The 13859-nt window shown below is 43.9% G+C and overlaps 1 protein-coding gene across 4 annotated transcripts in view; it reads left to right on the forward strand.

Moving 5' to 3' along the window:
• CCDC93 (coiled-coil domain containing 93) overlaps nt 1–13859 on the forward strand; it is an 89539-nt gene that overhangs the window by 10687 nt on the left and 64993 nt on the right. For all 4 annotated transcript variants that reach the window (XM_021695794.1, XM_021695795.1, XM_021695796.1 and 1 more), the window contains exons 4-6: nt 3988–4099; nt 8522–8620; nt 9406–9462. In XM_021695794.1, the coding sequence (XP_021551469.1) occupies nt 3988–4099; nt 8522–8620; nt 9406–9462 (268 nt within the window). The remainder of the gene's footprint in view (nt 1–3987; nt 4100–8521; nt 8621–9405; nt 9463–13859) is intronic.

Raw genomic sequence — 13859 nt, forward strand, 5'->3', positions numbered from 1 at the left:
CTCTAGATTTCACTTGGGCTCTACATAATACACAGTATATATGATGTACTCTAGATTTCACTTGGGCTCTACATAATACATAGTATATATGATGTACTCTAGATTTCACTTGCGCTCTACATAATACACAGTATATATGATTTACTCTAGATTTCACTTGGGCTCTACATAATATACAGTATATGCCTCTTAGGTACAGGAATGTGCAAACATCTAAAAAGTTCTGAATTCTGAAACACATGTGGCCCCAAAGGGTTTGGATAAGGGGTTGAGGATATACAGTATTATGTTCTCTGGTAAGTACTTGATGTGCTTTTAAGTGCAGAGCCATGAACTGTAATTGTGGGCAAAGCTGGAGACTGCGGTTTGCAGGACTGAAGATCCACCAAGACTCCTAGCAATGTACTGAATTATTCAAAAATCTTTTCTGTTTGGTTTTGTAGTATGTTCTGGTTAGGTGCAATTTAGACTAATACTGCCTTACGTTTGCAGTGCCTCAGTATGTCCCAGCTGATATGATGGGGGGTAGGGCAGGTAGCACTGTCTGAGGAGTGCACTTGCCTCTTGAGGGCATCATTATCTTTCAGGCTGTTTTTGTTTTGTTTTGTTTTGTTTTTGTTTTTTTAAAGATTGTATTTATTTATTTGAGAGAGAATGAGATAGAGAAAGAGAGCACATGAGAGGGGGGAGGGTGAGAGGGAGAAGCAGACTCCCCGCTGAGCAGGGAGCCCGATGCGGGACCCGATCCCGGGACTCCAGGATCATGACCTGAGCCGAAGGCAGCCGCTTAACCAACTGAGCCACCCAGGCGCCCTCAGGCTGTTTTCTGTGTGTGCCCAATTGAGGCCTTTCTGTTCTTGTTGATCCTTTTTTCTTGAGGGTTTCAAGAGCTTCTGCCTTCTGTCTGTATCCTCCTTCTACCCTCCCAGCCTGTCCTAAAGCCCCATGACTGCAGAGTCCTATGCCCAGAGGTCATGAGATTTTAGGCTTCCAATTGAGTTCCGTAACACGCAAGTAGGAGGCACCTGTGTGCAGAGCACTTGTGCATGCATTTTACTATTTCATCTTCACAGTAAATTTGAATAGGTAGGACAGGCATTATTCCTTGTTTTATGATGGGAGTATTGGACCAGTGGGATCAGGTGACTTGCCAAAAGTCCCAGAGCCAGTGATGGAGAGTAATTTAGAGCCTGGTTTAATTCACTCTCTTTCAAACTGGTTGCAGTGGAGGAGGAAACAGTGTACTGAACACTCTTAAAAGCTGAAGGAATCCAACCAATCACCTGTAGTAACAAGTGGGCATGGTTCAAATCTTAGGCTAGGAAACCTGACTGGGGACCTCTGCATTTGTCACTTACCCAGATTTTCAGAAAGTCAGAGAGTCTACCCTGAGCTCCAGGGAGAAATGGGCTGGTGGGCTTCTACAAGAAGTCCTCCCGACTTTTTCCACCTATCCCCAGCCTGCCTGTGTCTCCCCCATGTCCCTCCCTCGGTCCAGCAATGTTTGTGCCTCCAGCTGCTTCCATATGCTGCCGAGTAAGACCTCAGTCTTGGCAGTGATTTCTGGGAGGCAGGTTTAAGAGGCTTATAAACCCGGAGGTGACCCAGGGCATCCTTCCCTCAGGGCCCTTATGACCTGGGAAGGTAGTCAGTCTCTGATCAGTGGCCAGAAACAACTTGGTCTGAAGGTAGAGAGGGTTGGGCTAGATAGTGTTGGGGGTCCAAGACTCTTATTTTTAAGCTACTTCAGTTGCCCATGCAACCAGTAACCCTATGCAGACTCAGATCTGTAGCCACTAGGGGGAGCTTTCCTCCCACTGAACCCAAATATAACTGAGCAGAAAGGCCCCATGTCTATCAATAGTTAATACCTGCCCTGACCAAGGATGCCAAGTCAGGGTCATCTTCATTTGCTAAGCTTGGAGTTTAGGGAACAAGGCCAACTAAGCACCAGTCTCTTCCCCTCACAAGTTTCAGAGAAATTAAACAAGGCATGAGAGTCTGATGGAGATTAAAATAAAAAATAAAGTGTGTTATAGAGAGGGCCTTAAATATCCTGCCAATTGGGTTCATTAATACTTGCCCACCAAACTATCCCATTTGAGCCCCAGCAACAGTTGGACAGCCATAGGCTTCCCCACTGGGCCAGCCACACATCTCATGACAAAAAAGATGCATGTGTCCTAAAGACAGGCTGCTCAGAAAGGAGAGACTACAGTAGTGGCTGAGCGTCATAGGACAGTTTCCTTCCATGTCTCAGACCTTTTGGATAATTCACATATGCACTCCCTCTGTTGGGGGTGAAAATGTTCTCCCATAGGCTTCCCTCCTGGGAATGTATGCAGTGGGGTGTCCGTTTTCCCCTGTCCATATTTTTTTCTCTTAACATATTGGACTTGACGTTGATATTATGATCCGTGGAACTGTAGGTGTGACTACTTCTCTTAGCAGTTTTATTTAACCTTGGTGCCACCATGTAAAGCTACTTTCCGGGAATAAACAGTTTTCTTGTGTATTCTCTAGGGACCATTCCTTGGAGAGCCGTTTAGCTTTTCTCCCTAAATTTTACTTAGTTCCCACCAAGACCAAGGGGATGGAACCTACTAAGGGCAGCACAGGTAGGACAATAATTGCTGTCATCCAGGCCTTTGTTAGATGTTGGTCTTAAGGGTGTGTGTCTCTTGGGAAGGATTATGGAGCTGCAGAAAGATAAAAGTTTCTTTGAGCAAGGAACACTTTGGGTAGACCCAGACTTGCTGAATTTGAGTTTCTTGTAAGACCTGGGGAAATAGTCCTCACTTGCAGAGAAAGCCACTGTAGCTGCTGTAACCGGCTAAGGTTTTTTTTTTTTTAAGGGTTTTAGGTGGGACTATAACCTAAACTACCCATGTAAGCTGAGGCAGAGGCTCCCATTTCTCCATATGGCCCCATAAGGACATGCCTTGCGACTGTTTCTCAAGGCAGACCCACTAAATAACCTCTGCTCTCTCCTCTTGAGTCTGATCCAATTAAGATGTAAGAAACAGGAACCCGACATCTGGAGATTAAACATCAGCTGAGTAGAGAAGGAAACTGAAGTCTGCCGTGGGGTGGACTTGCACACAGATCTCTCTATCACTCCAGCCATATAAGTGCCCCACCCAGGTCCAGGCGGGAGCAGGGGGAGGATGCTGGCCTCCTGACTGAGCTAGAAGGATGCTCTGGGGTCTCAGGGAGCCCCGTTCTCCCCCTCCTGCCAACTCCCCGATGTTTCCTAGGACTGAAGCAAGGTGTTGGAGAGACATCAGAGTGCCCCTCGTGAGAAGCAAAAAAGTTCTGCTCTCTGGAAAAAAAGAACAAGGACATGGTTTCCCCAAATCTAGGATTAATTTTAAAGTATTAAAAAAATGAAAGGCTATTTTTTATTTTAAAAATACTTTTATACGACAGTGAAGAACTCCATTTTCTTTTCTTTTCTTTTTTTTTTTTTTTTTTAAGTATAAGGCCCCATGTTTTGTCTTAATATTCTGGGCACCCGGCATGGGGCCTGGTAATTATTTGTTGCCCGAATGATATTTAGAACAATTTTTTTAATGTGTAACCTAGTGGTTCCCAGATCTTTGGAAAAAGTAGGTCAATAAAACAAAATGTAAAAGAACATAGGGCACCAAAAACTTTCTATTTTACCATGTAAAGATGTTCAGTAATAATTACTACCTCAAACATCACCACAATTTCATAAAGAAACAGTGTGGTTTAACATAAAAAAGATAGGGAGAAAAAAATTCTGGAATAAAGCATGAAAGCAGTATTGTGGCCTCAGTCGCACGCATACATACCATCTAAATTGTGCTTATTTTTCTCATTTTGTAGGCAGCCAGGGGAAGCTTGGTTATGGTCTGGCACTGAGAAGCCCCAGAGTCTTCTGGAATGCTACCCAGACGTGAGAGATGTCTTAAGGGCCACTTAGTGTGTTCTCACTCTTTGCTTGTTGTTTTTTCCAAACAGAGCACTATCAGAAAAAATTGTCTCAGTCCTGCCAAGGATGAAGTGTCCACACCAGCTGGAGCCCCACCAGATCCAGGGCATGGATTTTATTCACATATTTCCTGTTGTCCAGGTGAGAGCCTCTTTGTGGTTTCTTGTCCTCTGCACGTCAGGATTCCTGCAGTGGGTCTGGCTAGCAGGCCATCTGGCCTAGATCCTGGGTCTAATGGGTGTGGTGTGGAATTAGGGGAGCAGGACAGGATGATGCTTCCTGATGTCATTCTCAGAAGGTAGACAGTATTCCATCCCTTGTACCCTGGTTTCACCGCCACCTGTTGTGATCTTTGAATGTTCCCATTAATTGGTTTTCATTGCCCTTTCGGTAAAGATAGAACTCCGTAGCCCCCCATGCTCTGGTCCTATCCCAGCCTAACTTTATTCCTCGCTCTTCTTTGTTCTTTCTGTTCTAGCCCCTCTGACTTTCTTTCCGATTTTCTCATACACATTGTGCTTCCTCCTGTCACAGGGCCTTTCCCTCAGGCTGGAAAGCTCTTCTCTTTCTCTCATTTCCTACTTAATCCATATTCATCTTTCAGATTTCAGTTCTACCAAATCTCCTCAAGAAAGCTTCTGTTGACCAGCCCCCCAATCTAGAACAGGCTCCTTTGCTTTATCCATTCATACTGACCATATTCCTTTCCTTTGTAGGAATCTTCCTTGCTATAGTTTGTCACCCTGTATATCTGGTCATTTCTGCCCCTCCTGGCAGACCGTGGGCTTCTTGGGGGCAGGCACCATAGCTGCCTTGTTCACCAGTACCTTGTGGAAAGTCTGGTACCATGTCGGCAGTTAGTCTTTATTTGACGACTAGATGTCTGATGGGAGGTTATTTCCACTCTGGCTGTTTCCCAAGGCTTTGCGATTAAGTGGCTCATGCTCTACAGCGCTCTGCATCCTTGCAGTCTGGTGTCTCAGCCTCCTCTGGGCCCTTTGAAAAGAGGAGGAGCAAAGGGCCTGCTGTGTGAACAGCGCTTTGCAAATGATCCTCATAGAGTTCTTTGAAGCATCTATTATAATCCCAGTCCTTACGTCTGAGGCAAGTGAGATGCAGAGAGTAACTGCTTTGCTCAAGGGCAGAGAACTGGTGTGCAAGACAAGCAAGATTGCAGTCTAAACTCCTTGTCACTAAACCTTGTACTGTTCCCACTCTGCTGTTCATGCAGCCCCTGCTTGAAGAGTCTTCGGTCCTGCGTTAAGATTATATAGCGCAATCATGGAACACTATATCTAAAACTAATAATGTAACGTATGGGGATTAACATAACAATAAAAAAATTAAAAAAAAAAAGATTATATAGCGCAGGGGTTGAGAGTGTGGACTCTGGAGACTTCCTGGGTTCAGATCTTGGCTCTGCCACTTAGCTGCATGACCTTGGGCAAATGACTTAACTTTTCGTCTGTTAAGTAGAAACAATAATAGTACCTACCTGACAGGATGAGAATTACGTACGTTAATATGTAGAAAGCACTTAGCTGAAGGACCAGCACGTTTTAGTGAGTGCTTTATAAGTGTTATATAGTCGTTTCTGGTTTTGTTACTGTTACTGGGGATTTCCCCCTGCATTAGACTTTCAGTCAAATCCTATGAAATTTGTAAATTGGAAGCTAAGACTTTAACTCAGAATTTGATTCATTAGGTTCATTGGACTTTCGCTCTCTGATGCAGCAGGGATGGTACCTGCTCCTTTTTGTGAAAACAGGTATTAGGGACCCTGTGTTGATTATAACTGAAACTTCCACCACCACCATGCTGTGAAGTTGCTGGCTTTTCCCCCAAAGGCTGAATCTCTAGTGATTAGACCTTACTCAGCCCTAGGCTAGAACTTTGAGAGCAAAAAATCTGGTCCAGGTAGGAAAAGGTGATGAAAGGGAAGTGATCATCTGTCGCTAGTTTGGGTATTTGGGAAGTGATCATCTGTCGCTAGTTTGGGTATTTCGAACGTCTGAATGTTCCGTGTTGTACATGGAATGCTGGGGGGGGCCTCCTGTCTGGATGTGAGAACCGAGGTTAGTAGTTACCAGATTTCTTAATTACATGGATGTGTAAAATTTTAAAGCAAAAGTGGAGGCTGACCCATGGTTGCCACCTGTATTTTGCCAGGCAAGAATATCTTTATAAAGTAACAACTATCAAAACAAACAGAATCTTAAATACAGAGAACAAATTGCTGGTTGCCAGAGGAGAGGTGGATGGGGGATGGGCAAAATAGGTGAAGGGAATAGTAAAGAGATACAAACTTACAGTTTTCAAATAAATAACTCACAGACATGAGAAGTACGGCAAAGGGAATGTAGTCAATACTATTGTAGTAACATTGTGTGGTGACAGATGGTGACTGCATTTATGGTGATGAACACTGAGTAATGTATAGAACTGTCAAATCACTATGTTGTACACTTGAAACTAATATAACATTGTATATCAATTATACTTCAATAAAGAAGTCTTTTTAAGTAACAACTATCTTTCTCTGGCATCTCCTAAAAGAAAGGCCTTTTAACCCCCAATCTCAGAATAAAGGACAGTCCTTTCAATACTATGGAATACTATGAAAGTATTATGAAAAACTAACCACATGCTTGTAGTTTTTGCCTGTTTTGCTGGAGACCAGTGAAAGAGCAGTCGTCGAGCTAGCTGCCTTATGTGCCTCTGGAGGCTCACCACCTGTGTTCACACTGGTTAGCACAGCTGTAAGAACACTCTGGATGCCAGCCCAGAGAAGAATGGGTCTAACTTCCGGCCCCAGTAGTTCTAGATCACATCTTTTTCTCCCACGCCGGACAGGTGAACCCCATGAGGGTAGGTACTTTCCTCGGATGGTAGGGACCCGCAGCAGAGCTCGGCTATCCAAGAGGTTCCCTCCATAGCCCTTCACTCTAGGAACTCCAAAACAGCGACCAGTTCTCCGAATCCTAAGACTCCTTACCTTCCTCATCTCATCACACTCACCAGGGTCCAGCCAAGTAACAACTCAGTGTAGATCTAATTCATGGAGGAACATCTGAAAAAGAAACAACTTTGAAAGTCCAGAAGCTGGATCTCCCCATCCAAAGGAAAGTAGAGAGAAATTGAGTTGAGCAAGGAGTCAGCCACCTTAGTTGTCCTGGGCCACGGTGCTGGGTTGGGGTGCGAGAGAGGGGCTACAAAAGCTCTGAATACTGTCTGATCTTCTGTCCTGACTTCTGGGTCATTGTTTGGAGGTGGGGTGGAGTGGACTGATGGAAATAAATGGAAGATACTAACAACAAAATAATATTCCTCATAGAGTTATTTGCAGCCACCCCCATCTTGGGCAGCTATGTCCTAAACATGTCCTTTACTTGAGCTGGCTGCCCCCGGCGAGCAAGCATTCTGTCCGTCCCTGCAGGAGCACCATGCCGTATGCCACGTGTCTGCTTTCCTAGGTAGCTAAGCCTTGCCAAGTGTGCGGTGCTCATGGGGAAATACAACTACTGTCTACAAACTGCTTTTGAGATGTAGTAGCTCTCTCTGACTGATGGCATCCGCCTCCATAATGCTCTTTAGTTATAAAGGGAATGCATGAAGAGCCAGGGAGGAGAAACAGAGGCTGTGTTTCTGTATTTTGCATTCTTACTCTCAGAGCACCTGGATCTTCCACAGGTTATGGGGGTGTGCCTGTGTGTGTTGCCATTAACTGGAATTATAAGTAGGGAGCAATGAAGAACAGCTAGTTCTGCGTATCAGCCCAGTAAAGCTGGAAAACATTTAATAAAACTCATATGTCCAGTCTTCCGGTGTGGAAGAGCCTCTGAATTGCGACTTGCAGCCTTGTTGTGCTTGCTACCTACGGAGCAGTGGACAAATTGTGTAGTCTCTCTGAGCTTCAGGTCTGTACAACGTGGCTGGCATCAGTCACCTTATAATGTTGTTTGGATTAAGAGAGCAAATGCTGTGAGTGCCTGGCTCCCTTGAAGCCTAGGGCTGTGTACTCAGCAAGCCTGTTCTCAAATCTGAATACTTGGGAGGTTGTTGGAATCAAGGAAACAAGGGATTGTACTAGATGTTCTCTGAGGCTCTCTTCCCTTTCCCTGGCCTGTGGTGCAGGCAGCACAAGAAAGAGAGTAACGTTCAGATCTGCCACTAGAACCAGGTGTCTGTGTAACTATATTTGTGTTGTGCTTCAGGCATTCATAGAGCATTCTGGTCCTTGTGATTTCATTTGCTCCCACAGTAGCTCTGTGAGGTGAAAGACAATATTCTCACCTCTACACAGAGGGAAACTGAGGCCTGAGCATCCGACGTGAGGCTTTAAGGCTCCTGCACAGCCACTCTGCTCTAGATCCCATTGGATCTCAGCGTCTCAGACGCCCAACTGGCTGCTTTTCACATAGGACAGTAGGTGTGGATAGTTTCTCATCACCTGGCCAGTTCAAGTGTGGTGATTTCGGTTCAGGAGTTGTACCATCCCTGAATTGGCCTTTACCACAGTGGTGGTTCATCCCTATCCTCATGTTTCCTAACTTTCTTTCCCAGTGGCTGGTGAAGCGAGCTATAGAAACAAAGGAAGAGATGGGTGACTACATCCGCTCCTACTCCATATCCCAGTTCCAGAAAACCTACAGTCTCCCTGAGGTCAGTATTCTCCTTTTCTTTTCTCATCCAACTGCGAGCATGTGTATACACTTAGAGACTCCCCGGGAAGGAGCAGAGTAAGCTCAGGCTCCTCTGTGTGACGTCTCTGCCCCTGCCTGGGCAGCATCCTGGTACATCAGAACTGCCTCTTTAAATGGGCCCTGGGTGAAAAGCCCTGCAATTTTCTCCTTTTCTCCCAATTTTAGTACTTGATTCAGAACTTTTATTAAATTATAAGAACATGAGTATATTTTTTTTACTAGTCATATAAAGCTTTTCAAGAGACCACCTAGGTCATTGCCTACGGCATTCCTATGGTAATGGTTTAATAATAACCACCCCCACTGCAATAATAACAACAGATAGCCACTGAGTACTTACTACACTCAGTCCCAGCCCAACACATGCCTTCTCCTCCTTAATCTTCACAGCTGCTCTCTGATGTAGGTGGTGGTGTCCCCGTTTACAGATGGTGAAACTGAGGCTTAGAGATAGGTGGCTTGCCCAGGGTGTCCGAGTTCATAAGGATTTGACCAAGAATGCTTGGCTTCACCAGTACACTTTGTGGTCCCCGTCTTTGTTACTGTTGTGGGATCTGTTTTGGAGCCATCTGCAGAGGCCCTAGCTTCTACCCATGTAGAATATATTCCACTTTGTTAGAAGATTGAGGCTGCTGCAGGCAAAGCTGTGATGAGAAATCAATTTGTAAGATAGGTTTCTGAGAAGTCCGGTTGAGTTTCAGTCTTCACACAGGGTTTGTTTAATCCCTGTGTTTTGTCTTGCAGGATGATGACTTCATAAAGAGAAAAGAAAAGGCCATCAAGACAGTTGTCGACCTTGCAGTAAGTTCCCCTGCCCCTGTGTAAGGGAAGGACATAAGTTCATAGCCTCCAGATAGCCCCGTGATTCAAATCCCAAAACCCTTGCCCAGTCCCTCCTGGGATTGCCCAGGTGCTGACCTCAGGTGGGTGTGTGAGGGAAGCCCCGCCTGCCTCAGTGCCCATACCTGGATGCCAGCATTTATGGGTAGAAAGTGCCACAACCACTGCCCTGTGTTTTTCTTAGTTCCAGTTTTCCAGGAGAAATTTTCCAAACCCATAGCCTTTCCTCATTTGTGCCAGTGGCAGGTGTAAACTTTGAATAGCTCCTCTTGAACTGGAGGTGGTAAATTGAGGTTAGCACCCCATGATGGCTCTGGAAACGCAGAACAGCTCCTGAGCTTTGTGTGGGACACACTGGGATGGCCTTGGTCACTGACACAGTGAATCTTAACCATGGAGTCTGCACTCGCATGCCCACTCCCCCAGTGCAAGGGGCAGAGGAGAGCTTTTCAAACCTTTCTGGGCCAGAGCCCAGCAGAACCTTCTCAGTGCCACACATCCAACCCCAGCCCCAGCCTTCCTACCTGAGCTGCTGGGAATGAAGCCACGGTGCCTGGGGGTAAGTTCGCTTTCTTCCAAAAATAATGCATAGTGTTATTTTGCATTTTCCCCCCTACTTTAAGGATACATGTGTGGTCTTCCAAGGTGATCACTCTAAAAAGAGTAACAATCATTTGATGACATGAAGTGCTCATTTTAAACAAGAAAAATCTTTGTCACTTTAGAGTTGTGATTTGTATCTTCTTCACAATTCCATTTTGGAAATGGAAGGAGTGGAAAACCTTCAAGATAGTTACACTCTGAAGCCAGATACTGTTCTCAGATACGGTGGCGATATCAAATAATAATAATAACGGGACATGATATGACATCAGAGTAATTTTTTTCCCCTAGTTATGAAATAGTTGTTCAGTTTAGACATCCCTAAAGTTTTTTGTTTTTTTTTTTAAAGGTTGATAGATACAGAGGAAGAGAATCAACCTTAATCTCACAACAAAGAAGCAGTTTCTTTTGGTGCTTGGACATATTTCTTCCATTTTTTTTTTTTTTTTAAGATTTTATTTATTTGTCAGAGAGCGAGAGAGAGCACAAGCAGGGGAAGCAGCAGGCAGAGGGAGAAGCAGACTCCCCGCTGAGCAGGGACCAGGGATCATGACCTAAGCCAAAGGCAGACAAGTAACTAATTGAGTCACCCAGGCGTCCCTCTTCCATGTTTTTAATGTGCATTTTTATACCGAATTGGAGTCATACTTTAAGTAAAATTGTGGTTTTTTTAACTTACCAATATAGTGTCTTTGTAAGCTATTAAGGATTCCTCCTAACTGCATTTGTCATGAAAAATATTAACCAGTTTGTTGGATATGTGGTTGCTTTCTCTTGTTTTAAATGATGCTTCATTTCTGGAAAGCTAGGAGAACCAAGTGATGGCATTACCTCTCATCCAGGGAATTGGGGAGCCCGGGGCAGGAGAGGAAGGGAAATTCTCTTTGCCTTGTAAAGCCTGTCCTATTTGAATGTTATACCAAGTCTGTGTGTTACTTATTCAAAAACGGTAAACAAAAGTAAAATTTTCTAAATGCTTAATTGAATATCTTCTTGTGTAAATCTCACTCTGAGCCCTGGGTAGAGAGTGAGAAATAATAGTTTTCAGCCTTATCACTGAGAAGAAAAGGCCAGCATAGCTGTCAGTCATCCTATCAGTGGAACTGGGCCTGGCATCCCCATACCCATTAAACATTTCAGGCCTTTAGAGACACATTCTTTCTTCTTATTTGTAATGGAGTTTTTAAAGAAAATCCGCCTCTTCAGCCTGGTAATGTGACTGCATACGATTTAAGGAGGTAATGATAATGACAAATACCTGGTGCCCAGACATTGTTGTAAGCATTTATGTATACCTTACCTAGTCCATACAACAATCTTCTGAAGTAGTAGTATTTTCTTTTCTTTTTTACAGGTGAGGAAGCTCAAGCACAGATAGGTTATATAAGTTGCCTAAGGTCACATTGGTGATGATGGAGTCAGGATGCAAACCCAGTCTTGTAACTACTATGCTGTGGGCCTCTAGATAAAATGCTGTTTACAGCTAATTCAAAAATAATATCAAGATAAAGGAAAATGGGGAAAATTTGCAAGTCTCTTGATAATAGTTCAGATTGCTCAGTTGATTTCCTTTTTTATGTATGAACTCACTCCTTAGTTGACTGTCAATACATTTGTAGCAGGAATGATAAGAATTTTGATGGATGGCCAGAGCTGGCCTTTGGGTTTTATTTGTTTTCTTCTTACCCCTCACTTCCAGATGCTCTCTTCTTAGGATTCTTAGCTGAGCTCCATTACCATTCACTTCCCTCCCTCCCGCCCACCACTTCTGCAAGTGCTTTGTCACTTCCTTGCCTTGAAATTGGAGTTCCAGAAGCTTACTGGAGACTCCAGGGTTGCAGTGCATGTCCCTGGCTTATCCTCGTGAGTCCTGTAAGGAATGGAACAGCGTGCTGGTTTTCATTCGTCGTCACTCTCCCCAAGGGAAATCTGTCCCTTTGTGAAGGGAATGAAGTCTTTTCTCAACTACCAGAAGCTGTGGCTCTTTTAGGTCTCAGGTTATGAAGGCTGTTTCCCTCTCCTTCTACCCTTTTCCCAGTTCTGCCCTTCACATGACTCATCAGTGTTTCTTATCTGCTCCTTATGGACGAATCTAGAATCCCAAACTTAAATTGTGAATGGTAACTTACAGATTCAAATAAGGTCACACAGCAGGTGCCTAATTTCTGGACCCAGCCTTTTATAATATGTGTCTGTAGCTGCCGCGTACTGATTGAGGGCCTTCTGTGTGTTTGGCACCCAGTGAGGCGTTTCACAAGCATCGTCTCATTAGCGCCTTTCCAACACTCAGCGAGTTCTATATTATTATTTCTGTTTTATAAATCAGAAGGTTGAAGCCACAAAGGTTAACAAATTCCCTCCATATTTGCAGAAGAGGAAGAGGCAGCCAGATTTTGGTTTTACATCAGACTCCTCAAACACGACAGTTGTGGTGCTCCTCCCATTTCCTCTCTTCACCTGGACTCTGATTTCCCACATACTCCTGGCACCAGTTTTACAGCAACGATCTTGGCTTATTTCAGGACTCTGAGATGTTACTCATCTAGGTCCCAGAGACTCAGAGGCGTCCAGAGTGGCGAGGTGCTCTTCCACCACCTTGTCAGTCCCCTGCGGGGTTGTTTACTGTGACTTTTCCACTTGAAGACCCTTTGTCCAGCTAGAGAATGTCTGCCAAGTGGAGACAATCCTGTTGTCTTTCTTCATCTATGAACATAATACCAGCAGGCTTTTACTTATTCTTGCTTAGATATAACCTCTTTTTAAAAAATAAATATTAAACATTTTAATATTTTTCAAAATATATAGCTCATTCTTATCCTTAGCCCTCCTTATAGGACTGTTCCAGTCTTTTGTACTTGTCCTTGGTTATGTAGCCCAGCCATTTTTGGGTGCATGATTTTTTGTTTTAAAAAAGCTTCTATGTATTTTGTACTAGTACTTTAGTAATAGTAACAAAAAATGAAGAAATGGGGAAAAATTACAAAGACTAAGTCACCGTGATACCACCAGCCAGGGATAATTACTGATACATATTCCAAGTAGGAAATACAAAGTTAGGGATATCAATACAGAGAATTAGAGATCCCTAAAAATGGCATTATACTGTATATTGTTTTATTTTTTGTTCAACAATATAATTGAGGCTGTCTTTCCATGCCAATAATACCTCTATAGCCTTTTTACGGGCTGTAGATTATTCATTGTGTGGTATTAACTAGCTCACTTTGTATCTTTTTTTTTTTTTTTTTTTTTTTTTAAAGATTTTATTTATTTATTTTTTAGAGAGCGAGCGAGAGAGAAACAGCAGGAGAGGGGAGAGGGTCAGAGGGAGAAGCAGGCTCCCCGCTGAGCCGGGAGCCTGACGTGGGACTCGATCCCAGGACCCTGGGATCATGACCCGAGCCGAAGGCAGACGCTTAACCATCTGAGCCACCCAGGCGCCCCGCTCACTTTGTATCTTTTTTTTTCTTTTTTCCATTATGTAGGACATTCTTATAGCTAAGTTTTTCCTTTGATCTTTATTTACTTAGGAAACATTGGATGAAATGGAATTGGGTCAGAGGTTATGCCTAAGGCTGTTAGTACCTCTTGGCAGATTGCCAGGCAGAAAGGCTGCTGTGAACTTGAATTTCTGCACTCATCACTTTGGGGTTTTCTCTCTTTGTCTTGGCCTCATTTTTCTTCCTCTTGGGGATTATTCCCAGTACTTTGGCTTTCTTCTTGAATTGTGTTACTTCTTGGCTTCTGCATACCTC

This window comes from Neomonachus schauinslandi, chromosome 3 (assembly GCF_002201575.2).
Source record: "Neomonachus schauinslandi chromosome 3, ASM220157v2, whole genome shotgun sequence".
Lineage (NCBI taxonomy): Eukaryota > Metazoa > Chordata > Mammalia > Carnivora > Phocidae > Neomonachus > Neomonachus schauinslandi.